Raw genomic sequence first — 26573 nt, forward strand, 5'->3', positions numbered from 1 at the left:
CATAAAAGCAAGAAATTAAATCTGGCTGCAGTGAGGACAGAAGTAGGAATGGAGACAGAGTCATGGTAATGAAAAAGTGACATTATATTTTGATATAATGCAAAAGTGTTGTATCACGATGGTTTGTGAAAGTGTCCTGCTTGGATATAGAAAACCCCTTTAGGAGTTACTGAAGCTCAGGCTGGAAATGAGGAACTCTACTAAGGCAGTGAGAATCTGGTGACGGAGAGGGGAGGAAGGGGCAGATTTGAAAGGTGTCAGGTGCCTGGATGAAAGAGAAGCAAAATTAAAAACTTTTCCTGGTACTAGCATCCCTCTGATGCTTTAGGGAAAGATTTGTTGTTTTGTTGCTGTTTTATTTTTAGTAAGCCACATAGACCGAAGGACTTGTCCTCAAACGATAAATTATTTTCTGGTTAGATGGTAATGTGATTTCTCTAGACTGAGCACCCCAGGGTGGGGATGATATCCTTTGTATTCTATCTGACACTCTCCCCAGCAGGTAGAATGTGTACTGAATTGATGAATACTGAATTCTCTTAAAATTATTTCCTAAATGGTTCTTCCCTTACAGTATCATGATATGAATATAGCTAATAACCAAGAAGTCTCATTATTATTACTGTTATTTTGCCAATTCACTTTCCCTTCTCCACAATAATATATGTAAACCCAGCTATTCCGTTGTATACACACAGTGGTCTTTGTATGTATATGTGTGCATACATCCATAATCAGGCATCTTATTAATATTTCTTGATTTCACTGAAGTTTGCATCCACTCTATGAAATGGAGGCAGCTCTCGCTCTCCAAAATGTGAATAGATTTGTGACCTTGGTTCTGTAAGGTAAACGTGCAAACTTAGCCCCAGCTGCCCTTTCACGTCTTTACTGATCACCTGCTCCATTTCAGACATTGTGCAGGGCGCTTTGTGAACATCCTCTGCACAGCCCTGTAAGGCTTGAAGCACAGACCGAAGTTTGAAGAACTTGATTACTTTTCGCTCCTGCCCACTGCTTCTCCTCTGTGCAGTTTTGTTTTAAATAAACCAAAGCAGTGTGTACTTGGGCTTCCCATTTGGATGCCATCTCCACCCGATGCCTTCTGTGATCCCTGCAGCCGGATTGCTCTGCACTTGTTCAGTACATGGTGCCACGCAAGGTCCCCAGCACAGCATCTTCTATTGTGGGCGAGCATCCCTGTGTCTCTCCTCCTGAGGGAAGCTGGGACCCCACTTCTTTGCATCCTGTGTTCATAGCAGGCACTCGGGGGCTATCAAAGTTAGATGGTGCAGAGTGGTTTCCATTTGAATGTGGTAAACATGAAGGGTTCACTTTGTTGACCAGTCTACTATTTGGGATGTGGATTTGAAGTACCTTAGATCAGAATATGTGTGTCAAAATTAGACAAAGACAAAGACACACAAGGTGGCACACTCGGAGGCACTTTTTTAGGCTTTAGTTCACTAGGGAACATCTATCTGAAAAATCGGTTAGCATTTTGAGAACTTGAAATCATTCTGTTTACCTTAAAGAGTAAAACATTTAAGTCATGAGGATAATTAGGAAGGTCTTTGGAGTAACTTCTCTTGGTATAGGTGTTTCCAGAACTTAGTTGCCTATAATAAAGTCATAAAAACTGACTATGAAATTAATTGAAATAATAAATTCTTAATAAATTGAAATAAATTAATTTTGCCCCCCAATTTGGAAACAATTGTATTGGGAATTTGTTTAAATTATATTTACCTTGAGCAGGAAAGGCTGTTCTTGTGGACTGTAATTGTGTAATTATTTTTATGAGAGTCAGGTAGTAAAAATGATTGTTAAAAAAGAGATAAATACTTGTATAAAGTTTTTTTTATAAAGTATATAGCTAAAAATACTTTTAGGGCTTATTGAATTTGAATTAAGAGCCTGATTGTTTATTTGTTTTCTTCCCCCAAATCAGGTGTGTTTTGTTAATTTCTGGACAGGGGAAATAACCTAATTTCCTCCTCCTTCTCTGTATCCTCCCAGCCTCTGTCCTTGCATATGCCTTGGGATTCAGATTTTACAGCTTTCCATAACATGCCTGTCTCAGGAAGTCATTTTTTCCTTTTCTGAATGTCTTTAGGAGATTGCTGATATGTTAATTACCTTCTCCCACCCCCTTTTTTGGGGGACTTAAGTGTGTTTCCTGTTAGATTTTAAGCTTCTAGAAGGTCGTCGTCTTCACAACCCACACAGTGAGTACCAGACCTCTCATCTCATGGGTGCCCATGAACTACAATGCCTCTCATCTCGTGGGAGCCCGTGAACTCCCTGAGAGCCCCACCCTTGCGGATGTTCTCCTCTAGCCTCCACATACTCTTCCGTTTTAGTAGTTAGGGGATTGACTCAACATGGTAGAACCATTCCCACTTCATTAATTCGTGAGCTAAGGACCTGCAGCTGCAAAGACTGATGAAGTGGCATCAGCCTCTTTGCTTTGGACTCCTTGTCAAGCCCACAGCAGGATGCTACCCCTGCGGAGGGCTTTCCCCCTTTCGTGTCTCCTGCTGAGGGCACCATTCTCAGCAGGAAGTCCTCAGCCGCACAAGGGATTACTGCTAAATTCCAAAGAGCAGCTTCTAGGCCCTGAAGGCAGATGTTTCCTCCTCCTGCTTTCATATCTTAGGTCCAGTGCTTTTCCTTCCTGGCATAATTTAGTCTCTCTAAACCTCTTATCTGCTTCCTATTGTGTGTCTCCAATACCTGGTTTTTGCAGTCCACCTTTGAAAAAGAGTCACCCTTTGGCCCAGTCCACCTTCCTATCAGTCTCCAGTAGAAGGAAGGTGTTGACTCTGTCCAGTGGCTTTCAGCCAGCTGGCCCTGGGCTGGGTAGGCTTAAGGGGCTCCATTATGGTCTTGATAATGGTCAGGCCCATGGGGTTGGAAGAATTTGGGTGTGCCCCAAAGCTGCTTCATCACAAGAAGATTATAAAGAAAATTTCTAAAATTTTGAAAGAAGACTACCCCTTAAGTATTCTTTGCTGTTTGTTTTGGATTATATTCCGTAACTGTTGTGTGAACTTCTGAAACAAAGAGCTTTGCTTGTAAATTCTAGTACTGAAGTAGAAGAGTTTCTTGTCTAGTTACACAGGGATTTCTGTTGTTTCTTAAAGCGTTATAACACACGTGAACCATTTTATATATACAAAACATTCAAATGCTGTGATTTTTGTCCCCTTAGTGCTTACATATGACAGTCAAGATTAAAAAATATTTTTGAGTGATCCATTAAAAAATACTGAGTCATGGTGTACGTTGAGGTTGACGCAGGCAATCCATGAAATTTCACAAAAATACTGTGGAATCTGTTTTTTGAAAACCAGTGTAATTCTAAAGGAAGAAGAAACTTTTGGAGCCTGTTTGTTTTAAAACCTGACTTTTGAACTTTATCTGATGCTTTACCTTTGTCACTTCAGAACAGATGTCATCTTACAATGGTTCATCCTTGATGTGATTATTCCTGTTTTGTAGCTAAAAGAAACAAACCTTTCCAATTAGGTAGCCAAAAGAAGGCAATGTGGCTACTTATGTTTAGGATGGAAGAATGTATATGAACTTAGAAAATTAAGTGTTGATACAATATTCTTAGAAAAATGATTGTACCTCATTTTTTAAGTCTCACCTGCGCTTTGCCCTATGTCCTGCCCATGGCGTAGCATCCTTCTTATAGTGAGAAGGACCAAGGAACCTCTTTGACTTTAAATGTTTAAAGAGAAAAGTACAATGCAGGGTTTTTTTTTTTTTGACTTTTTTTTTCATGATCTTTTTCCATTTGTTTCCTTTCAGCCTATCTGTATCTCCATATTTAAAGTGACTCCTGTAGCAGCATATAATTGGGTTTTACTTTTATATCCACTCTAACATTCTCTGCCTTTTAATTTTGTCCTTTTAATTTAAATTTCATTTTTGAGTATTTTGTCCATCGACATTTAATATAATTATTGATGTAGTTGAATTTAGATCTACCATTTAATAGTTTTCTGTTTGTCCCCTCTGTGTTTGTTCCTCTGTTCCTGCCCTTTTATGGATTATTTGATTTATTTTTTTAGAATTTTAGTTTAATTTTTCGTTATTTTTTAGCTCTTTGTGTTATTATTTTAGTGGTTGTTATAGGTATTACAGTATACATCCTTAACTTTTCAGGAGCCATGTAGAGTTAGTATCGTACCGCTTCACGTAATACAGAAACTTTGCAACCATTTAGGTCCATTTACCATCCCTCTCCCCCCAATCCTGTTCTTTATGTTTTTTTCATGTTCTTTCCTTTTTTACTTCATAGTGTACATTTTGCCCATTGCTCTTTATTTTGAACAGAGGCTTACTTTTTTTTTGGTGAGGAGGATTGGCCCTCAGCTAACATCTGTTGCCAGTCTTCCTCTTTGTTTTTTCCTGTCCCCTAAACCCCAGTGCATAGTTGTATATCCTAGTTGCAAGTCATTCTGGTTCCTCCATGTGGGATGCCACCACAGCATGGCTTGATGAGCAGTGCGTTGGTCTGCGCCCAGGATCCGAACCGGCAAACCCCAGGTCACTGAAGCAGAGTGCGCAAACTTAACCACCTGGCCGTGGGGCCAGCCCCCAAGAGAGGCTTACCTTTGTTCTCAGTCTTCTCTTGTCCTGTGGCTTGGTTTGTTAGGAATACTTACCAGTGTTGTGACTAGGAGGGATAACTGTTGTTGTAAATATATTAATGTGCCGTGCTTGCACTGGCATGGGGTGAGAACGCAGTGAGGCTTTCCAAGCTAGAAAGTTATAGTTATTTGTAACAGATAACTATAAAGACCTGTTTTCCCCGAAATTTTCCCCTAAGATGGGATAGCATGAATGGTGAAAGGGCATAATGCTGATTTAACAAGGTGATATTTTTCAAGTGGGTGAATGTTTTCTGAATTAACAATATGAGACTATTATAGATGTGCAGATATCTGCAATAGTAATTTACAAGGCAGGCCACGACTGTGCCTCTCCTTAGAGACAAACAAGCAAGCAAACAGAAAACCCTCGAGGTTTCTGTGCAAAACACACCACTCGTAATTCCTTCTCTCCTTTTCTTTCTCTTCCATGTCCTTGTGGACTGTCCTCAGCCCTAGACTGCGTTCAATATGAGGTTAGAAATTGAAGGAACACTTGGAGGCTAGGAATTTTTTAAAAACATTTATTTTTTTTGTTACTTAGTTTTAGAAACAGCCCATATTTAGGGCTGAACCTGAACTAGAAAGGAAATAAATCGTTGAGATTTGTAGATCTCAATTGTAGAGGAGAATTTTAAGACTCAGCTATTTTAAGAGGGTTAAATTCAGAAGCAGAATTTCCCTAGTGTGATTTGAAAGTATTCTAGGATTCAGGATCGACTGAAAGGGGGTAATCCATTTTGAGAGCTTTTGAAGAAAAAGCCATGAAATAAAAAGGTAGAAATGGTTATCTAAGTTCAGGAAAGTTTCCTGAGACAGATTTTGTCCTGTTAAACACGTTGGATAATGGAGATGACAAACTAAACGTCCTCAGAATGGCTCAGACTGCTTTAGAGATTGATTTCTCAAGCAACTCAGTAGGGGAGAGCCAGAGAGACTGGAAAATAGGGGTTTGCTTGGAAGAACATAAGCTGTAGGTGGTGGTGGTGATGATGTATTTGGTGTCACAGCATCTCTTGTGCTTTGCATTGTAGGTGAAATAAACTTAGAACGGAAGTGGCAGTTTGGAGGGCGTGGAGTGTTGGGAAGAGAAGCCCTGCCATTGCCCTCGATGGCCGTGAGAGCAGAACCACTGTGGAGATGAACACTCTGAGCAGAAAAAAGATGGAGGAGGAGCATAAATACCAGCTAGATAATTTTGAACATGCAACCCAACATTCCACCCTGACAGAAAATAGTAGATGAGCCCCAAACCAAACTTTTAAAACCTCAAAGCAATAGATACAGCAGTTTGGAAACATGCAATGAACAACATACGTGGTGTTGGGGAAGTTTGGCTCACAATGAACAGTCCTTTAGCTGATCTGGAAATGAAGGGGAGACTTGCATTCAGACGTCAGACCATCTCTATTCTTAGAGCCCAACTAGAGGGCACAAGAAGTGGATAAAACCCTGCTCTTGATGTGGTGGTATAAAAACTGTGCTTGCCCCTTATGTTATCGTCATTATATTATAATAAACCATTCATTTTTGTGTGTGGTGAATAACAATGCTGACATGCTCACAAAATAACACGAAGCAGATGGATCACAACTGTTTTTGAGTCAAAACTTCTCTAAAGATTTATTTAGGTTTCTTAATTATGGGTGGTTTGTAAGACTGCCGTGTGGTTTCAGTTTAAACTTGTAAATCTTGGGTTTGGTGATGAGTACGTGCTCATGTTGCCAGAGAGGAAGAGCAAACAAGATTGGGAGGAGGACCCTGTGTCCTTCAGAGCCTGCCCTTTTGCCATTTTTTAAAAAAGTGAAGTGAAGATCTGTGTTTATACGAAATAAGTATGATGACATTTATACTGTGTTTGAGATGGGTATGCCAGGAGTTCAAGCCAGTTTTCCCAGTGCTTAAGCACTTAACTGGTAAATTTTCATGGTAATTTGAAATCAGTGCTTCTCTGGAGTCCTGAAAGAATAACTATCCCTTTTAGCCTTTATTTTATATTAAAATATATTCTTCATTAGATGAATGAAGCCCAGTTTTGGGGGACAGCAGTTAAGTATTTCTGTCCGGACAGACAAGAAAAAAATAGTTTGTTTTTTTTTAAGGTATTTTGACTTGAAATAAACCCGTGGCAGGGTCATTTGGTGATCTTCCAATGCCTCTTGTGTGTGTATGTTTGTGTATGTGTGTACACATATACATGCACACACACAACCATATATGGTTATTCATGTTAGGAGTAATTTTGCATCATTTGAGATCTAGTAATAGTGTAATATATATAAATTACAGTCCCAGGAGCATGAGAAACGGCCTGTGTTAACCAACCCACGAAGAGGTCGGTAAAAATGTATGGTTGGAAAAGTTCGCTTGTGTTTTCTGTAACGTGTCTTCCTGCGTTTCTTGCCAGTGATCATAATGATAATGGCATCTCTGAGCTATTGTCTGGAGGTGGAAGGAGTGGGAGGCGAGGAAGGCTAATAAGAAATCTGAGCGTTGCTTTCCTTCCCTGTGTGAAGGTCATAGAAGAAATGAATTTCCTGTTTACCGTTCTTCATGGAGCTCGCTCCAGCAGTGACTTGGTCAATACTTGGAGAGAATGCACTCATTCAGTCGTTCCTAATTTGGTATTGATGATGTCTTATGTTTATAGCTCTGGATGGCACAAAGGTTAATTAGGTAGAAAGGCTGTGCCCTAGAGGAGCTTATGCTCTGTAGGGGATAAGAAGATGTGTGCGTCACTAATCATAATGTGGAAAGATTTTGGACATTTATTCAGGGCTTTGTCACTTTTAAAGTGCTTTAATACACTTTTATTTAATCTTCTAAGCTAAAGTACATGGCTCCATTCTCCACTTTGTATGTGAAAAAACCGAAGTTTGGCCAGGGTGAGTGCCTGCTGGAACTCACGTGGGTTTTAAGTTGCGGATCTGGGGTCTAGGGCATCCTATGCGGGATGTCTTCTGCCTCCATGTTCTCTGTTCTCCCCCCGTCCCCGGCGTGCAGTGGTGCACACAGGGGCACTCTTGTTTCCACCTGGGGGTCAGAGAACACAAGAGAAGGATGAGGCCACCGAGTGACCCTGGGGGCGGGCAGGGCACTGGTTACATAGGGAACGGCTGAGGGGGCTTTCAGGGAGAGGAGGACTTGCTGGGTAGAAAGAGATCCACGGACACTGTTCACAGAAACAAGCTAAAGCGATGTGTTACTCAAAAAAGTCCCTTGCGCCAGATACTTCCATTATTTTTTCTTTTATTCATACATTCATTCAACAAATGCATTTAGAGTCTACTTGCTCTGTGCAAGGCATTGGATTCATCCATGTGACATTTATAAGATAAAGCTCATGGTGCCTCTCTTTGAGGGTCTCAGAGTAGTCTAGCCAGAAGATAAGATCACAAAAATTTAAAAGATTATGTGACGAGGGGAAGAACATGATAGACGGTATTTCTGGGTTCAAGTTACGACTGTCCAGAGAAAGAGATCATGGGCATCTCGTGTCACCTCTCAGTCTCAGTTGGACCATTTTTCTTGAAGGAGGCTGACATTTACTTCATAGAGCTGTTTAAAGATTAAATCTGATTATGACTGTGGGGACACCTCACTCAGCTCCTGGCACATGGAAGGTGCTCAGTAAATGTCCATGTTAACGGCTCCACACACTTTCTGAAGAAAAGCCAAGGTCCTTGATTGAAAGGCCCTCTGCGGTCTGGTCGCCAAAAGTAAACTCCTCCTGTATCCCAGCCCTTCCCCAGTCTCCTTGCCTCCAGACTGGTCTCTCTCATATGCACCCTTGTGGTCCTGTGACCTGTCCAAGATGCAGAGGCAATGATCCCAGTGGTCAGAGCAGGGGTCTTCTGGCTTCGCTGTGTCACACTGGCAGTGTTACCTCAGTAAGTTAGATCTTCACTTTTTTGCTGCAGTTTCGTCATCTGTAAATGGGATTAATAATATTTTATTCTTAGTAGTTTTGTTGTGATATTTAAAATGGGCTTGGGGACAGTGCCGGTACCTTGTCAAGGTTGCTATTTTTAGCTCTAATTTCTATCTGATTACCATCTCATCGCACCACTCCCCCGCTTACAGGCCTGCCGTGTGGCGCACCATCATCTCTGTCTTAATTTGGAGTCAGCCCATTTATCTTTGTAGCTCTGACTCATCTGTCCTTTCCTTACGCTTTGCCTTCCAGCAACATGGAACTACTCCTAACCCTATCACCCCACCTCTAGAATAGTTTGACCTTTGTTTTTGCCTAAAAGCCCTTTGTCTTGCTAATGAATTCTTTAGGACTGGTTTTTCCACCTCTTAAGATTCTCCGACTCCACTCCGTTCCCCACCCCCTTAGGTCCCTGTCTTGTTCTGTAGTGTTTTGTATATATCTTTATCATTCTACTTACTTTTTTTCTATTTATATCTCTCTCCCCTACTTTTGACTGAGAACTCATGAAAGAAGGGCTGAGTCTTAATTATTTTTACATTCCCAGCATGTTCTTGACACGTGGTTGACGCTCAATAAGTATTTGTTGACAACTGAATTAGAAGAGGGACGTAACCTATATTAAATACATTATCATATGTCAAAATTATTTTTCAATTAGCTAGAAGGGGCAAACTTCACGTTGGTAGTGGATTGTGAGGAGGGGGACGTCAACATGAGGACTGGCCTGGTCTTACTTGATATGGGCTCTTGGTTGTCATAGGGCACAGGGAGGGGCTGGAGGGCCTGGACTGGCCAGGAACCTCTGCAAACCCAGGAGCCACTTGCCTCTGGTGGACCTGACGTCACGTCGCGGGCATTTGTGAAGGCGGTGGTTCTGTATTTATCTTAGTAAGGGTGATATCGGCTCTTTGGTATTTGATAGCCTTTCTCTAATGTTTGAAAGGAGTTTTCCCCTCATTGTTTTGAAACTCCAGTATACCGTCCTGGCAATCTCAATATTACTCAGTAGTGGACATGTGATGTAATGTTTTCTCCTTGGTTCCCTGAATTGCCTAGATTTTAATAAAGGGAGACATAAATATAGCATGTGGGTTAAATAAAGCATCTCTTTCAAATACAATAAATCAGTGCCATTTTGGTTAATTGAGAATGCATGGGAAAAGGTAACATGGGCCACAGAGGATGGATGGGTTTATTTACTTATGTTCAGAATTTGAAGGAAATAAAATGTAATGTCTCAGCCTTCTATCTGAAGCATCTCAGTGGCCCTTTAAAGGGCCTGTGGTTACATGTGATAAACAGAACAGTAAGCTCCAGTCTAAGGACTTTTTTCCCCATTATCCCCTGCAGCTTTGCCCTGTCTGATGAAGCATACAGATCCCTACGAGATCAAGATAAAGACCAGTGTATTCTCATTACTGGGGAAAGCGGAGCAGGAAAAACAGGTAAGGCTACCACCGGACTTTCTCCCCTAGAAGGTAAATGAGAACAGAATGAGAGAATGACAGAAGGACACAGCAGACAGGGCAGGTGGGGCCTCATTAGCATGCAGCTGCACAGGGCCACCTCGAGGGCTCCTTTGCAGGAGGCTCCTGATTAGGATCATGGAATGTTATCTGGGAAGGACTTACCTCATCTCTCACATGAAGAAACAGGACCTATGAAAGGGATTCCAACCAATGTGGGAGTCTACTTCTGGATTCTAGACCTTTCTAGTCTAGTCCTTGAGTATTTCAAGTCTTTACCTTTCCTCCAAGACACCAAAGTCATTGAGGTCTTCCCTAAGGAATGCCAAATTATTTGAGCCTTTGGGAGGCCACAGTCACAGCTTATCTCTGCTGAAAAGTGAGGGAAGGCACAAGGAAGATGCTGAATTTCGCTCTAGAGAAGTCTTCCTCTGAAGCCTAAAGAATTGAGATTTTTGTATGTATTTTTGATGGGCTGGCAACCTCTGCTTTTTTTCTTCTGCTTTTAATAAAAGTAATTTGTATGGTTGATGGACTTGAGTGAGAAAGCGATTTTACGCATTCTGTCCAGCTACTTGGAAAAGACTCAGAAGAGCTGTGCTCTCTGGGTCCAAACTTGGACAGGTTAAAACTGCTGTCGTCAGTGGGTATCTTTGATGGAAATGATGAGTATGTGAATGAGGAGGATAGTAAGGGGGATGGTATTTTCATAAACATTTCATCTGTAAAATGTTCTGATAATTGATAATTTCTGCTAGTTTGCCAAAGTGAGATTTCAGTTGTTTCCATTTTGCTTGGCTATTTAGTTATCAGATCAAAAACTTTGATTCCCTGACGACCGAGAGAAGAAAAACCCCCATGGATGTTTCAGCCAACTGACGGAATCCATTTTGTTCATGAGCCCTTAGTAAGATTTTTGCCTTTAAAGTTCTCACTGTCTGCTTTTAAATGGCTTTTTCTTCTCCACCTATTCCTTCCTCCACTTGCTTTAGGAGTAACTGCTCCCTATCCCCCAATGTAGCTGAAGAAAGAATGGTTAGGTAAGTGTGTCCAGCTCCCTTCATAGAGCCCTTTGTAGACATAGTACACTGTTTCTTTGTAAGGTTGTGCAGGTTCTAGGCTCTAGATGGGCAGAAATGGGGGGAAGAAGACCAGCGTGGGAGAATCTAAAGTAACAGAAAGCCTAGTCTCATAGAGTTGGAAAGGATTTTAGTTAGAGATCATGTAGTGTAGGGTCTTCCCCGGGGACAGCCGAACTCCTTCTTTTTTGGTGATGAGCCGAACTCCTTTCTTTTTTGGTAACCTCTATAAGGTGGCCTACTGCATTCATTATACAGGCGTGGCTATCAAAAGTTCATCCTTACCTAGAGTTTAATTCTGCCTCTACCAATGGGTCTTGACTCTGCAGTCTGGAACCTTACCAAATTAGTCTACTTTCTGTTTTACAGGACAATCACTTCGTTATTTGAAGTGTCATCCATCATATCTTCCTACGGCTAAAAATCTCTTTTCTTCAAAAATCTCTTATATGATATACATTCATTTATTCATTCATCCGGGAAGTAATTCTGAGTACCTATTGAGTGAAAGACACTGTACTAGGTACTAGTGATACGCTGGTGAGCTAGACACCATCCCGGTCCTTTTCAAGTTTATAGTCTAGAAGAGGAGATAAACAGTAGCTCTACACTGTGTGTGAACATACATCTAAATGTATGCATGTATACTTACAATTAGTACACAAAACTTTAAGTGTGGTAAAGGAAAACTACATTATAAGAGTACTTATAAGAGCATAATAACAGGAGGATCGAATCTCATTCCCAAATTCCTCACTATCATGGTCATATTATTCTGGAATCATCTCAGTTTGTCAATATGCTTCATAAGATTAAATCCAAGAGGTAAACAGAATATTTCAAGTTGGATCCTGGTTGTGGTGGAACTATTTATTACCCCTCTCAATGTGGATACTAGGCTTCTATTAACATAGCATGTGTATTGAATCGTATTGGTCTTTTTGTCAAGCAGGATATTGTAGGTTTTTTGTACAGTAACTTCTGTTAGGTCGGATCTTCTCAATCCAGTATTGTTCAACAAAGTTATTTTAAGCTTACATGTAGAATCTTTTATTTATTTGTATTAATTTTAGACCATTGTAGCTTCTTGAGAAACTGACAAATTCTGATTCTGTCCCCTCGCGTAGAAGCACTGCCATGCCTTTGGGGAATAATAATAGTGGCTACATTGAGCACTTACCATGTGCCAGCTGTATTACATGTATAAGTATTCTTCTTATCTCCGTTTTTATGATGGGGAAATGGAGCCACAGAAAGGCTAACGAACTTGCCCAAACTTACGCAGTGAGTCAGTGGCAGAGCTGGGATTGTGAACACAGATACTGTCTATAGCTCTAGAGTCCCCATGTGCCTTAGTCAGCTTAGGCTGCTGTAACAGGATGCCACAGGCTGGGTCACTTAAACAACAGACATTTATATCGCGTAGTTCAAGAGGCTGGGAAGTTCAAGATCAAGGCGCCTGCTGATTTGGTTTCTGGTGAGGGCCTTGCCTCTGTGTGAGCTGCTCAGGAATTATTTCCTGAATGAATGAATAAATCCTTATAAGCCCACCCCTGGAATATATCTCATACCAAGCTGTTTCTTCCTTTTCTTGGTGTCTACATGGAGACTCTAGGCCAAGCCACCAACCATTACTTCCTTTGAGGACTACTTGTTGCAAGGTCCAGTGGGTCTTTCTCTTTCCCTTTCTGCTGCCTGCAATCCCTTTTCACAGAATGATCTGTGAAAATGAAAACTGGGTCAAACGCTACATCTGTTTAAATATTTTTTTCAGGCTTTATTGAGATATAATTGACATATGACTGTATAAGTTTAAGGTGTACAACAGGATGATTTGATATGCATATATATTGTGAAACGATTACCACAATAAGGTTAGTTAATACATCCATCACTTCACATAGATAGTTAACCCCTTGCCCTTTTTTTTTGTGGTGGGAACTTTTAAGATCTACTCTCTTAGCAACTCTTGAGTATATAGTACAGTGTGACTATAGTCACCATGCTGGACATCACATCCCCAGAACCTCTTCATCTTGTACCTGGAAGTTTGTAACCTTTGACCACCTTCATGCATCCCCCCAACTACCAATATACTGTTTCTACGAATTTGAGTTTTCTTAGATTCCATATATAAATGAGATCATGTAGTATTTGTCTTCCTCTGTCTGACTTATTTCAGTTAGTATAATGCCCTCAAGGTTCATCCATGTTGTCACAAATGGTAGGATTTCCTCCTTTTTTATGGCTGAATAATGTTCCATTGTATATATACCCCATATTTTCTTTATCTGTTCATCCACTGATGGACACTTAGTTTGTTTCTATGTCTTAGCTGTTGTAAATAATGCTGCAATGACCTTCAGAATGCAGATCTCTCCTCTAGATAATGGTTTCATTTCCTTCAGATGTATACCCCAAAGTGGGGTTGCCGGATCATATGGAAGTTTTGGAGTTTTTCAGGAATCTCCATACTGTTTTCCATAATGGTTTTACCAATTTGCTTTCCCATGAATAGTGCACAAGTGTTTCCTTTTTTCCACTTCCTTGCCAGCATTTGTTAATGCTTGTTTTTTTTTGATATTAGCCATTCTGACAGGTGTGAGGTGATATCTCATTGTGGTTTTGAATTGCATTTCCCTAATAATTAGTGATCTTGAGCATCTGTTCATTTACCTATTGTCCATTTGAACATCTTCTTTGGAAAAATGTCTATTCAAGTTCTTTGCCTATTTTTTAATTGGATTTTTTTTTTTTTTGCTATTGAGTTGTGTGAGTTCTTATGTATCTTAGATATTAACCCCTTATTGGATATATGATTTGCAAATATTTTCTTCCTTTCGATAGGTTGCCTTTTCAGTTTGTTAATCATTTCTTTTGCTGTGTAGAAGCTTTTTAGTTTGATATAATCTCATTTGTTTATTTTTGCTTTTATTGTTTGTGCTTTGGGTGTGATATCCAAAAAATCTTTGTCAAGACCAATGTTCGAGGGCCTTTTTCCTATGTTTTCTTACAGGAGTTTTACACTTTCAGTTCATACATGTAAGTCTTTAATACATTTTGAGTTAATATTTGTGAGTGGTATAAGATAGGGTTTCAATTTCCTTCTCTTATGTGAATATCCAGTTTTCTCAACGCCATTTATTGAAAAAACTATCTATTCCCTGTTGAGTATTCTGACCTCCCTTGTCAGGTATTAGTTGACTGTATATGCATAGGTTTATTTCTGCACTCTTGATTCTGTTCCGTTGGTCTGTATCTCTTTTTATGCCAGTACCATAGTTTTTTGATTATTAGAGCTTTGTAGTGTAGTTTGAAGTTACGAAGTGTGATGTCTCCAGCTTTGTTCTTCTGTTTCAAAATTGCTTTAGCTATTCGGCATCTTTTGTGCTTCCATACAAATTTTAGGATTGTTTGTTCTCTTTCTGTGAAAAATGCCATTGGAATTTTGGTAAGGATTGCATTGAATCTGTAGATAGCTTTGGAGAGTATGGACATTTTAACAATATTAATTCTGCCTGTCCACGAACATGAGATATCTTTCCATTGTTTGTGTCACTTAAATTTCTTTCATCAATGTCTTTTGGTTTTTAGTGTACAGATCTTTCACCTCCTTGGTTAAATTTATTCCTAAATGTTTTATTGTTTTTGATGCTATTGTGAATGGGATAGTTTTCTTTACTTCTTTTTCAGATAGTTTATTGTTAGTATGAAGAAATTCTACTGATTTCTGTAAGTTGATTTGTATCCTGCAACTTTACTGAATTCATTTATTAATTCTAACAGTTTTTTTGGTGAGACTTTAGGGTTTTCTGTATACAGTCATGCATTGCTTAACAACAGGGATATATTCTGAGAAATGTGTTGTTAGGTGATTTTGTCACTGTGTGAACATCGTAGAGTGCACTTATACAAACCTAGATGGGATAGCCTGCTACACACTTAGGCTATATGGGTACTGATCTTATGGGACCACCATCGTATGCAGTCCACTGTTGACCAAAATGTTGTTATGCACTGCGTGACTGTATAGGATTATGTCATTTGTAAATGGAGACAGTTTTACTTCTTCCTTTCAGTTTCTGATGCCCTCATTTCTTTTTCTTTTCTAATCGCTCTGTCTAGGACTGCCAGTACTGTGTTGAATAGGAGTGATGAGAGTGGGCATCCTTGTCTTGGTGCTGATCTTAGAGGAAAATCTTTCAACTGTTCTCCATTCAGTATGATGTTAGCTATGTGCTTGTCATTTATGGCCTTTATTATGTTGATATACATCCTTCTATACCCAATGTGTTGAGAGTTTTTATCATGAAAGGTTATTGAATTTTGTCAAATGCTTTTTCTGGGTCTGTTGAGATTATTGTCATATGATTTTTATCTTCTATTAATGTGGTGTTATCACATTTATTAATATGCATATGTTGAACCACCCTATATCCCAGGGATGAATCCCGCTTGATCATTATGTGTGATCCTTTTAATACGCCATTGAATTCAGTTTGCTGGTCTTTTGTTGAGAATTTTGTCATCTATATTCATCAGGGATATTGACCTGCAATTTTCTTATTGTGGTATCTTTATCTGGCTTTGGTATCAGGGGCTAGACTTGTAAAATGAGTTTGGGAGTGTTCCCTCTTCAGTGTTTTAGAAGAGTTTGAGACAGATTTGTGTTAATTCTTTAAATGCTTGGTAGGATTCGCCAGGAAAACATCGGTCCTCGGCTTTTCTTCTTGGGAGGTTTTTGTTTACTGATTCAATCTTCTTAGCAGTAATTGATTTGTTCAGATTTTTTATTTCCTCATGATTCAGTGTTGGTACAATTGTATGTTTCTAGGAATTTATCCATTTCTTCTAGGTTGTCCAATTCATTGACATATAATTGTTCAGAGTAGTCTCTTACTATCTTTGGTATTGCTGTGGTATCTGTTGAATGTCCTCTTTCATTCATAATTTTGTTTGAATCCTCTCTCTCTTTCTTGGTTAGTCTGGCTAAAGATTTGTCAATTTTATTTATTTTTTTCCAAGAACCAACTCTTAGTTTTGTTAATCTTCTCTATTATTTCCTATTCTCTGTTTCATTTATTTCTGCTCTAATCTTTATTATTTCCTTCCTTCTGCTAACTTTGGGCTTAGTTTTTTCTTTTTCTAGTTTCTGAAAGTGTAATGTTAGTTTGAGATCTTCCTTTATTCTTAAGGTAGGCATTTATAGCTATAAACTTTCCTCTTGGAACTACTTTTGCTGCATCTCATAAGTTTTGGTATATTGTTTTTCCATTTTCATTTGTCTCAAGATATTTTTTATTTAAAATTTTAAAACATTTTCCGTTGCACTAAAATAAAAGCCACACACAGTGGCCCTGTTGCACAAAGTTCTGCTTGACCTGGCCCCTACCCACTTCTGCACTTTCCCTCATGCTTTTCTTCCCTTCTGCTGGCAGCTCGTGTTACTTTCCATTAAAAGGCTTGCTCTCTCTCATATACAGGCAGTGTTTCATTAGTTAGAGCTTCCTGTCCCTTTGTAGATAATTTATCTGAATTCTTGGTATGGGCTTTTACCTGTATTTGCTCAGAAATTTGTGAAATCTTTGGCTGTTCAGGACCCTTTCTTTCCAGTAGGAATTTTAGGAGGGCACTGTGTCTTAGGAGAAAGTTTTTGCCCCTTCTTGTTACTGACCAGTTCTTTCTTGTGAAACAGAATTTAATTCTTAGAAGCAGAACAGTTTCTTGTTTGTTTCCAAGTTGACCAATGAAAATGGTAGCAAGGCAAGGTAAAAACTGTGTCCCTTGACAGAAGTCGTTTGTATTGTGGTCTTTCTCATGCCATCTACCCCCACCCCAATCCTTTTGACTGTATCTACAAGCCTATTCACTTTACATTTCTTTCTTTTTATTTAAGCATGAGGGAGGGGGAGATGAAAATATCCCAAGCCTATAAATTTTTTAGGTTTTTACTCATTCTTTGTCATGACTAAAGATATATTTTTGAGAGTCTGATTGTATCAATTTGTTCCTAAGCGAGTCATCAGAAGTGGGTTGTGGTCACTTGTTTGACTGGTGTTGGCCAATTTTTCATCTCCTCTGGAACATATGTTCCAAAAAGACAGAATGTCCACTAATTAGTCATGTCAGTACGTGACTTCCTCCTGGAGCGAGATCCCATCTCCTGGTGGCCTCGTGTACCTTCCTTATTGAAAAACTGAGTGGAGGTTGCTAGTTCCGTTTCAGAGGGTTGGCATTGATTCTTTTCTGAGAAAAGCAAAAACACCTCATTCCTCTGGTAGAAATCTAGTGGCGTAGAGTTCTTTCTTCTTTGTTGTATTTTTCTCTTCTCTTGACATTTTTTCTCACTAACCTGTTGTCCCACTCAGCACTTGAAATCTTTTTCTCTCGATCATCTTCCCTGAACTTAGTCCTTCTAGGATCCCTTTACCCTCTGTCACAAGCTGGAGAATGGAGAGCTGCTTCTCAGGGCTATCGCCTTTTCTTCTGGGAGGGCCACTCTGTCTACAGCATACGAGGTTAGATGCTGCTTCAGGCAGGAGCCTGGAGGAGGGTAGCACAGACGCCCTACAGCACTGTTTCTCAAACCTTCCACCTGAAGCACCAAGTCCCGCTCTCCCCAAATCTGTTGCTGACTGATATCAGAAAAATGAAATACAAGAAGACATAGAAAATTCAATCTCTAATTTTTTTTTTTAGTTTCAGCAGACAAAATAAACTACCAAATTGCTACAAAAACTTCTAAGAGCCTACTCTCATATGTAGACCAGTAACATTCCATGGCCTGGCCAACTTTGAGTAGTGCTGGTCCTTGGACCATGCTTTGAGTAGCATTGCCTAGCAGTCTCTTGAAACAATTGTCGTATTTTTGAGCTACTGTGCTTCTAGATCTTCTGATGCTTCAGTTGTCCATTGTCACTAAAATTTGTAGTGCTAGGAGGTGGGCACTGTTCCTGAGAGCTGCTATTTTTAAATATCCACTCCACTGCGCTCTGTGGTAGCTGCTCTGCTCTTCCTCTTCATTTATAGATTCCAACAGCATCTCCTCCCTCTCTGTCTCCATGGAGACATGTAGTGTTTCGCTGACTTATTCCCATCCTTTTCTACTTTTCTTTCATTTTGAAAGCAGTGGGCCAAAAATTGCTTCAACTTTTATTATGGTTTTTAGTCATTACACTATAAATTTGAGTAAAGTATGTGTGTTGTTTAATGTCTCTGTTATATGGAGCTTACCTATGGGAAAATGAAATGAGGGAAAATAATATAGAGACTGCTGCCAGTAGTGTGAGGAGTTTAGAGAGGGGGTTTGATCTCAATTCTGTGGGAAAGAGGGATGCAGGCCATTTCTGATATGTCACATTATCTTATTCACCAAAATTGTTTTTGAGTACATGTAGCTGTTAAAAATTTTGTGTTAGTAAGTAAAGGAAAGAAGAGGAGAACTAACATTTATTGAGGGTCTGGAAGGTGCTATGTATTTTACATATAGTATCTCTTTTCAATAAGAGTCTTTGCTTAATAACCTACACAGAACCACTGTGTTGTATCAGAGGGCTTATTTGCTAAGAAGTAATTAATTTAACTAGGTTGTAAACCCGCCTTGGCAGATGATGATGTTACTGGTCTTAAACATTGGAGACTCTCTTAAGCTGCAGGGTGGTAGAAAGTGGGCACTCAGGGAGAGGCACGAACTCTTTGAGTCCTTTGGGGTCCTGTTTAATTCATTACTGCTGTGCTAAATAAAAAATTCATCATGCCTCATAAACGTGCCCAAGTATTTCTAGGCAGTGAACTAAAAATTCACTACGAAGCATACAAATAATTTGTGGAGGACCGTTCAAGCACTGATGGGGGCAGGGAGGCAGAGAGTGAGGGAACCATCATAACCACATTTTTCAAGGACATCAGAATAAATCTGTGGGCCTGAGAAGATGATCGTGACATATGAAAACGTAAATTATTTGGTTTCTAATTTTATAGTTATATCAGTTTCTAGGAACTCTTCAGCCGTCTGCTAAGAGAGTTAGAAAGCCTGCCTTCCTCATTAAGACTTTTGGTTCTGAACCCCAAATGACCTTGTATTACTTTACATCTGCGGGAGCTCTCTGACTGCCAGTGACAGAGATGTCACGTGACTTCCTGCAGCCTAAACATCATGAGCATTTCACGACACAGACTATATCCACCCTGAAGCGGAATAGCCAAGCAAACTGAAGGCCAGAACGCACTGAGCCTTTGATTTGTTGCTTCACCACGTGAGAAAGGCCTCTCTTGACCTACATGTTTTATATGAATTGTCAGAGATTTTGTGGCCAACTTGCATAAGCAGAGCAACGTACATATAGTTGTATTTCAGTAAAAACGTTGCTAGTCACGACTCCTCTTGGAGCAAAGGCTGTGTTTCTTATTGCAAGACCTGTGCGTTTTGTAGCACGATTGGAACAGTTGACAGCTGCCTGTCAGATCACTGTGGGTGTGCTGCAGCTGGGTTATTTTGCAGCACTGCAGACTCAGGACCGGTAAAAAGAGTGTTCCTCAGTGTTGCACAGTCCTTCTTTCATTGTGCACAAACATGGCCTCGTGATTTAGGCAGTCTCACTCTTTAGGTCACTGGACCACCAGACCTATGTAAGCCCAGTTCCTAGAGAAACTTGGGTGTCTTAATCAAGGAGATAGAGAGGTATAGAAGTAAACATTTCAGTATGTGTGTGAGTGTAAATATGTGACTCTGTCTATATGCTATAATGACATATGTGACATGGTTATATGATCTATATGTGGCGTATATGCTATTACATATATTTATGAATGCATGCATAGATACCTGTTAATTCCTGGGTAAATCTACTAGAAGCTCTATGAAAAAAACTCAGAATAAGCTTTGCCTGTATTCATACCTTTTTTCCCCTGACAAAGTGATTGAATCCAAGTGGAGCCTGCTCAATTAACATGCATAGGTTTTGATATCTTCGCAGTGAGATTCCCATCCTTTTGTCCTCCTGGTTGCAAATGTCTTTCATTGAAATATTTGCTTTCCCTTTCTCTTTGACCTAGTGCTGTTTCACAATGCTTTCTTTCATAAAGCATATTATTATATATAAATTTATATAATTACATAATAACATATAATAGATATTCACAACCCAGTGCAAGGTGCCAGAGAATACAGAGTTAAATTAGTTATCATTCTTACCTTAACAGGAATGTAAAATCCCCAGAATCAAGCTATCATCTCTAACTCCTTTTTGTTCTATGTAGAAATGAATTCTGATGTAGATGTTTTGATTTTGAAGTATTTTCTTATAGGCCACTTGTCCATTAGTGCAGAATATCTGTTAACTCTAGATGTTTTCCCATTTTCTGGTGGGAAGAGATTTTGACTTCAAAGACTTAATATTTTGTTTGCCTGACTATTGATGAATTTTACAATTCAAGTTACATTTAAATATATATGGACATAAATTTACATATGTAAAGTATCTATGAGTCATAGAATTGCTGAACTAAGAATTAATAATAAGCAGTGTTAAGTTTTGCCAATTTTAACTGCCACTGTTCTTATATCTAAAATGGCAGTGCTTTTCGAAATTTTGAGTACATATGAAGAATACACCTCTTTGTCCCAAATAGAATCATTTTATATTTTTACAGCATATGTGCAAGACATTGTCATTGAGAGTATGATTACTAGGTTAATGTATTCACAGGCTATTCAAAAGTATTGCTTTGGGGGCCAGCCCTGGTTGTCTAGTGGTTAAGTTCAGCGCCCTCTGCTGTGGCGGCCCAGGTTCACTTCCTGGACACGGACCTACGCCTCTCTGTTAGTGGCCGTGCTGTGCTGGTGGCCCACACACTGAAAAATAGAGGAAGATTGGCACAGATCTTAGCTCAGGGTGAATATTCCTCAGCAAAAACCAAAAAAAAACCCCAGCAAAAAACAGTATTGCTTTGGAAAATGCTTACAGTTTTATGCTGTAATTGTCAAGGTCATGTTTAGTTGGTACTTGTAATAGTCAACATAATTCAAAAACGAGACTTTGAAATATGGAGGATGATAATTTGATTCTTGAGTCTTCTCAGAAATATAATTTCTGTTCATAGAGGTTATTACATAAAGTTTTGATTTGGACAAATAAATATTTGAATAAAGATCCAAATTTACTTGAACTTTAGCACAGAAGAGTCAAAAGGAAATGAAGCAGAAAGCCTCATGAGATAACTATTATTTCCTGTTTCCAGCATGGGGAAATATTATGAAAACAGTCTTCTCAACTGTGTTGGACCCTGCAACTTATCCTTACTGGTTCACTTACTTTCTCTAAAGTAGTGACTGTCTCGTGAACCTCTTGAGTTAAAGATCAAATATTTTGTCAGGAAAAAAAATTATAATAGTTGTCTTTTTTAGACAATGAGACTTTGCAGAAAATTACTCTTAATCCAAGCTTCCAAAAATAAATGATTAAAATGAGCCTAATAGGAGAATTCCTGAAGATAGTTAAGGATCTGAACATAGAAACTTTTTAGCAACTTAGAAGTAAGTATCCTTGAAGCATATTTAGAAATGACATTCGAATTGCTTTAAATAGATTTTCAAGTTAATAAAAGTGCTTCCTCATTTCAGTTTAAGGTAACCCGTCTTTGTATCTCAGTAGATTTTGTGAGTTTACACTCAATTTAACAGCCAGGTGATGTAAGTCTAATCCAAATTCCAAAAGAGTTGTTCCTGGCACCATTTTTTTTTTTTTTTTTAACAGATTTGATCCTGAGAGAACTTGATTCCGTTTTGTTCAGGCCATTAAAAGCTCTCTGAGACTCCAGATCAATTCTAGCGGCCACCGAAGGGTTCTCATTCTTGGTGGATATCCCCCCGCCCAAGACACTTTGTCCCTGGAGTCCATCCTGGACCAGAACAGGGTTTCTTGAGAACTTACTGTGGCCGTGTACCTGAAGTTTGAGATCTGGCTACAGTGAGATCCATCATCACTGGAATAAACCAAACAGCCTGGCCTGGGTTTTAATATTTCTTGTCAGTTTACCTAAAAGAAAATGTACCTTTTCATCTAAAATGCATAGGTTTATATGTGTTTGTGTATTTGCCACCATCTGGGACAGTTACTTGGCCTATAAATGCTTTCAGTCTTCTAATAGTATAATGAGTAGAAAGACAGGCCAGAAATTCATGTCAAGAAGGAATACACATAATATATGTGAGAGTATAGGTGGGGATGGGGAGCAAAGAATGCCGCCGAGAAAGCAGAATGACAAGAAAGCAAGCCTGGAGGTGAGTTGCTTCAGAGGCTAAGCCTCAGAGTTGGAATGCGTGGGGATTCAGGAGAATTGGCCCAGAGTTGGAGATGAGATAGCACAGGATGTCAGGAATTTGCTGGGAGGGCAGCCTCACTTGAAAGCTGGAGAGCCTAGAAATAAAGTATCCTGAAGTGACCAGAAGAAGAGTTTCAGTTTGGACTGGTGGGTAGAGGAAAATGTCACCAAGGTCAAGTGAAATGTAATAGCATATAAACTCTTTGTCCATAACTGAGGCCGGGTCAGCCTGAACTGAGCAAAGGAATATGTGCATATAATTTACCAGCTTTTAGATAGTTAAACCCTGAGAACAATGGAAAATGTGGTTCAGGGACTTTACACAATGGAGAGTGTGTTAAGGGACAATGCCCTTTGGAGGAAGGGTATTGCAAAGATGAAAAGACTGATGGTTGTCAGTTGCGGTCTTTAAAAGGAGACAGCGGAAATCAGCCATCACAGGCCAGAGAGTCTATTTGGACCCATTTTCATTACCCAGAAAGCAAATTGGAGGAAGACCTAAAGCCAACCATTGAAGAAGTACCCAGCCTCCCACCAGTTCTCAGGGCTCCCTGCGATCACTTACTTCTCCTATATGGTATTTGCTAGTACTCCAGAAGCAGTCATCTTAGGCCCTGAGAACTTTATGTGACCTGCATAAATTCTTGGTGCTCAGTGGCTCCTGTTGGTCGATGTTTTAGGATTGCTCAAGGCCCTGAGGCAAGCGTTGGCCAATGCACCCCAGGTGGCATTCCAGTTGCTCATTTATTATTTCTTTAAGGGTGGAAAATGGGGCTGGACAGCACAGCAGGTCTCCACATGAGACATGGCAGTGTTGAGATTTGCCCCCTTCTGCCCGTGAGCAGAGGTCCTGTCACTCACGCCTGGGGAAGGCTCGTCTGCTCTCAGACAGTGGTGCCAGAGCAAAGATTTGAGAGGAAGTAAGATCTGAGGAGCTTGGTTTCCCTACCCCGACTGTCCCAGTGAGGGTGTCTGTTTTATTCTGCCAACATTTAATAGTTGAGCGTTTCCCAGATCCTGATTATGGAACATTAGAACTAGGACAGCTCAACGAGAAACAGATTCCTTGGCACATAAGTTTGGGAAATGCAGCATTCTCGATCTTTTCCAGAGTTCTACCATGCGCGTGATCCTCCAAGAAGCCCTTTAAAAAAGAAACCTGTTCTCACTTCATCTAACTCACAGTGGCCCCAAATTCATTTGACTTTGGACCTCATTTTCCCTGAAGACCTGTTACATTCCTTGGAACTCAGTATTAAAAGGATCAGGTTCTAGGAGGCAGGTGCTGAGAGGGGACACGGACTGAGAGACACAGAAGGAGAAAACTGTCAGAAACAAATTTTGTCCACCTTTGAGCTAAGACGTCTTTGTGCACCTCAGGTGGCTTGCTGCTTGCAGCAGCTTACCTTTCAGAGTTACAAGTGAAGCCCATGAAAGCAGCTATTCACTGAAGGGGCTGTATGTCTTGTTATCAAATCCTTAGATTACCTGCTTAGTTTTTAATTGAGTTGAAGAGTAATTAATTTAGTCTAATTGTGAGCAAACTGGTTTGATTTAGAGAATATTTCTGAAGAGAATAGTTCTTTTAAACTTTAAAAAATACATTTAGGGGGCCGGCCCAGTGGGGTAGTGGTTAAGGTCTTGTGCTCCACTTTGGTGGCCCAGGGTTCGCAGGTTCGGATCCCGGGTGCAGACCTAGCACCACTCATCAAGCCATGCTGTGGTGGCATCCCACATAAAATAGAAGAAGACTGGGAGAGATGTTAGCTGGAGGCCAATCTTCTTCACAGCCATGCACAAAAATTTGGTTAAGATACCCAGATTATCAAGTTATTTTTGGCTCAAATCATCTGTGTAATATAGTAATTGTATGTAAATGATTGCTCTGAGAACATAGTTCTCCCAAGATTTTGTTGGCTGTGTTACTCGGCAAATCTTTGAGCAGCCCAGTGATAACCTTTAAGCACAATTCCTATTACAACTGTATTAACGATATGTTGTTGAATAGAAAGCACTAATCTTTTTAAACATATTTACATATATTTAAGTCTGTTTATAGCTAGGAGTAATAAAGGCATTGGAAAACACTGTAAATGGGTCTTCTCCCTCCCCCCCAAATTTTTAAGTTTTGCCTAATTTATTAATCTGACTTGTTTTCATCCACAGAGGCCAGCAAGCTTGTTATGTCCTATGTAGCAGCGGTTTGTGGAAAAGGAGCAGAAGTTAATCAAGTCAAAGAACAGCTTTTACAGTCCAACCCGGTGCTGGAAGGTAGGATTTTCTGTGTGCTGGGTCGGTGTGACTGAGCAGTGGATCCGGTTGTCAGGGCCCTTCAAGTTCCTGGTGTGCTGGGAGGTGGGCTGGGAGGTGGGCTGGGAGGTGGGCCGGGAGGTGGGCTGGGAGGGCCAAGGCAGGAGGAGACTCAGGCCAGACCTGCCCAGCACACGGGCAGCGTCCTAGGAACGCGTGGCTCCAAGTGCTTAAAGGGGGAAACCGTTGACTCGTGTAAGAGGAGCTCTCCCACCTACAATCATTTTTTTCCCTTTCCATTTTTATTTAAATCTCTTCACTTTTGCTTAAAAATAATCAGCTGATAGTTGCATTTGACTCGATGGCTAGGAGACTTGGTGGAACAGAGCGCTGTGAGTACAGAGCAGTTTTATTGTTCAGGGTGACCCCTGTGGCTGCTTGGTTCCGTTGGCAGGGAGATCAAGGCTGTGCCAGAGAAACATCTAAGGGCCAGTCTTTTCAGGGCCCTAGAAAGCCTAGACCTGACTGTAGAGCTCACATTCTATGCATGGCTGTCTGTACTGGTCAGCTCGGGTTGCCATAAAAAAATGCTGGCAACTCGGTGGCTTAAACAACAGAAATTTATTTTCTCACGCTTCTGGAGGCTCAGAAGTCCAAGATCCAGGTGCTGGCCAGGTCGGTTTCCTTCTGAGGCCTCTTGGCTTGTAGGTGTGCGTGTCACTGTGTACTCACATGACCTTTTCTGTCGATGTGGTGGGGGAGGGGTAGCCTGGCTGGCTCATGACCTCATTTAACCCTAATTTCCTCCCAAAGGCCCCCTGTCCAAATACCACGCATTAGGGGTTAGGGCTTCAGCATATGAATTGAGAGGGACCCACAAACATTCACTCCATAATACCATCAGAAAACAAAGCCAGGCGTGAGTCCCCTTAATGCCATGGAGGTTGACGGAAACCATCGGTATAAAGCATCTTTTACTTTGGGAACATAAATCAGAGCCTTTCCCTATTGATGGCAAGCTTTTAACATTGCTTTATATTGGAAGGATGTCTTTATTGTCATTTAACACAGTTGTTGGGGTAGAGTAGGGTTTCTCAGCCTCAGCACTGTTGACATTTTGGACTGGATGCGTCTGCTGTGTGGGGCTGTCCTGTGCACTGAAGGAGTTTAGCAGCATCCGTGGCCTCCACCCACCAGGTTCCAGTAGCACTCCTGCCCCTAGTTGGTACCATTGAAAATGTCTCTGGACATTGCCAGATGTCTCCTAAGGGGTCAAAACCACTCCTGATTAGAATCTCTGGTCTGTAAGAGTAGTTTGGTTCAAGCTTTTGTTCAAAGTCACAGAAGGTCAGGATTTAACACCGATTAAAGCAGAGCTCTTTGGGGTGGGTGGAATGCCCCACTGTGTGGAGGGACAGAACCCTGCCCGTTGTCGTTGTTACTCAGGCCTAGCCCCTCCTTCCACTTTAATGGATCCTTATCCCCCAGATAGCGAAATAAGAGTCGTGAAAATGCTTTAACTTCATGAAAGGCAAAGGCTGAAACATTTGTTACGTTGCTACTGATCTTTCTTCCCCTTCAGTATCTTAATGAATAAAGAAGCTATTATAAAAAGTGCTATAAATTCATTTTATTGTTCCAGTATTTGGCTTTTTGTTCCTGTGTTTTGCTTATAAGTTAGGGTGCTTTACATGTGTTGTATTTCTGTATATGCTTCTTTTAAGAATGCCGTGACCTAAAGGAGAAGCACTGTGGAATGCTATAGCTTGCATCTGTGATTAGAATCTGGCCCTTTATTCAATGGTATTTGAAACTAGGCCCGGGTGCAGGAAATGGTAGAAATGTCTACTGTGGG

The 26573-nt window shown here is 40.3% G+C and overlaps 1 protein-coding gene across 7 annotated transcripts in view; it reads left to right on the forward strand.

The window, feature by feature from the left end:
- The window catches only part of LOC124238003 (unconventional myosin-Ib), a 179916-nt gene that overhangs the window by 75425 nt on the left and 77918 nt on the right, over window positions 1-26573 (forward strand). For all 7 annotated transcript variants that reach the window (XM_046658306.1, XM_046658308.1, XM_046658307.1 and 4 more), the window contains 2 exons: window positions 9952-10046; window positions 24635-24739. In XM_046658306.1, coding sequence (XP_046514262.1) covers window positions 9952-10046; window positions 24635-24739 — 200 coding nt within the window. The remainder of the gene's footprint in view (window positions 1-9951; window positions 10047-24634; window positions 24740-26573) is intronic.

Source organism: Equus quagga, chromosome 4 (assembly GCF_021613505.1).
Source record: "Equus quagga isolate Etosha38 chromosome 4, UCLA_HA_Equagga_1.0, whole genome shotgun sequence".
NCBI lineage: Eukaryota > Metazoa > Chordata > Mammalia > Perissodactyla > Equidae > Equus > Equus quagga.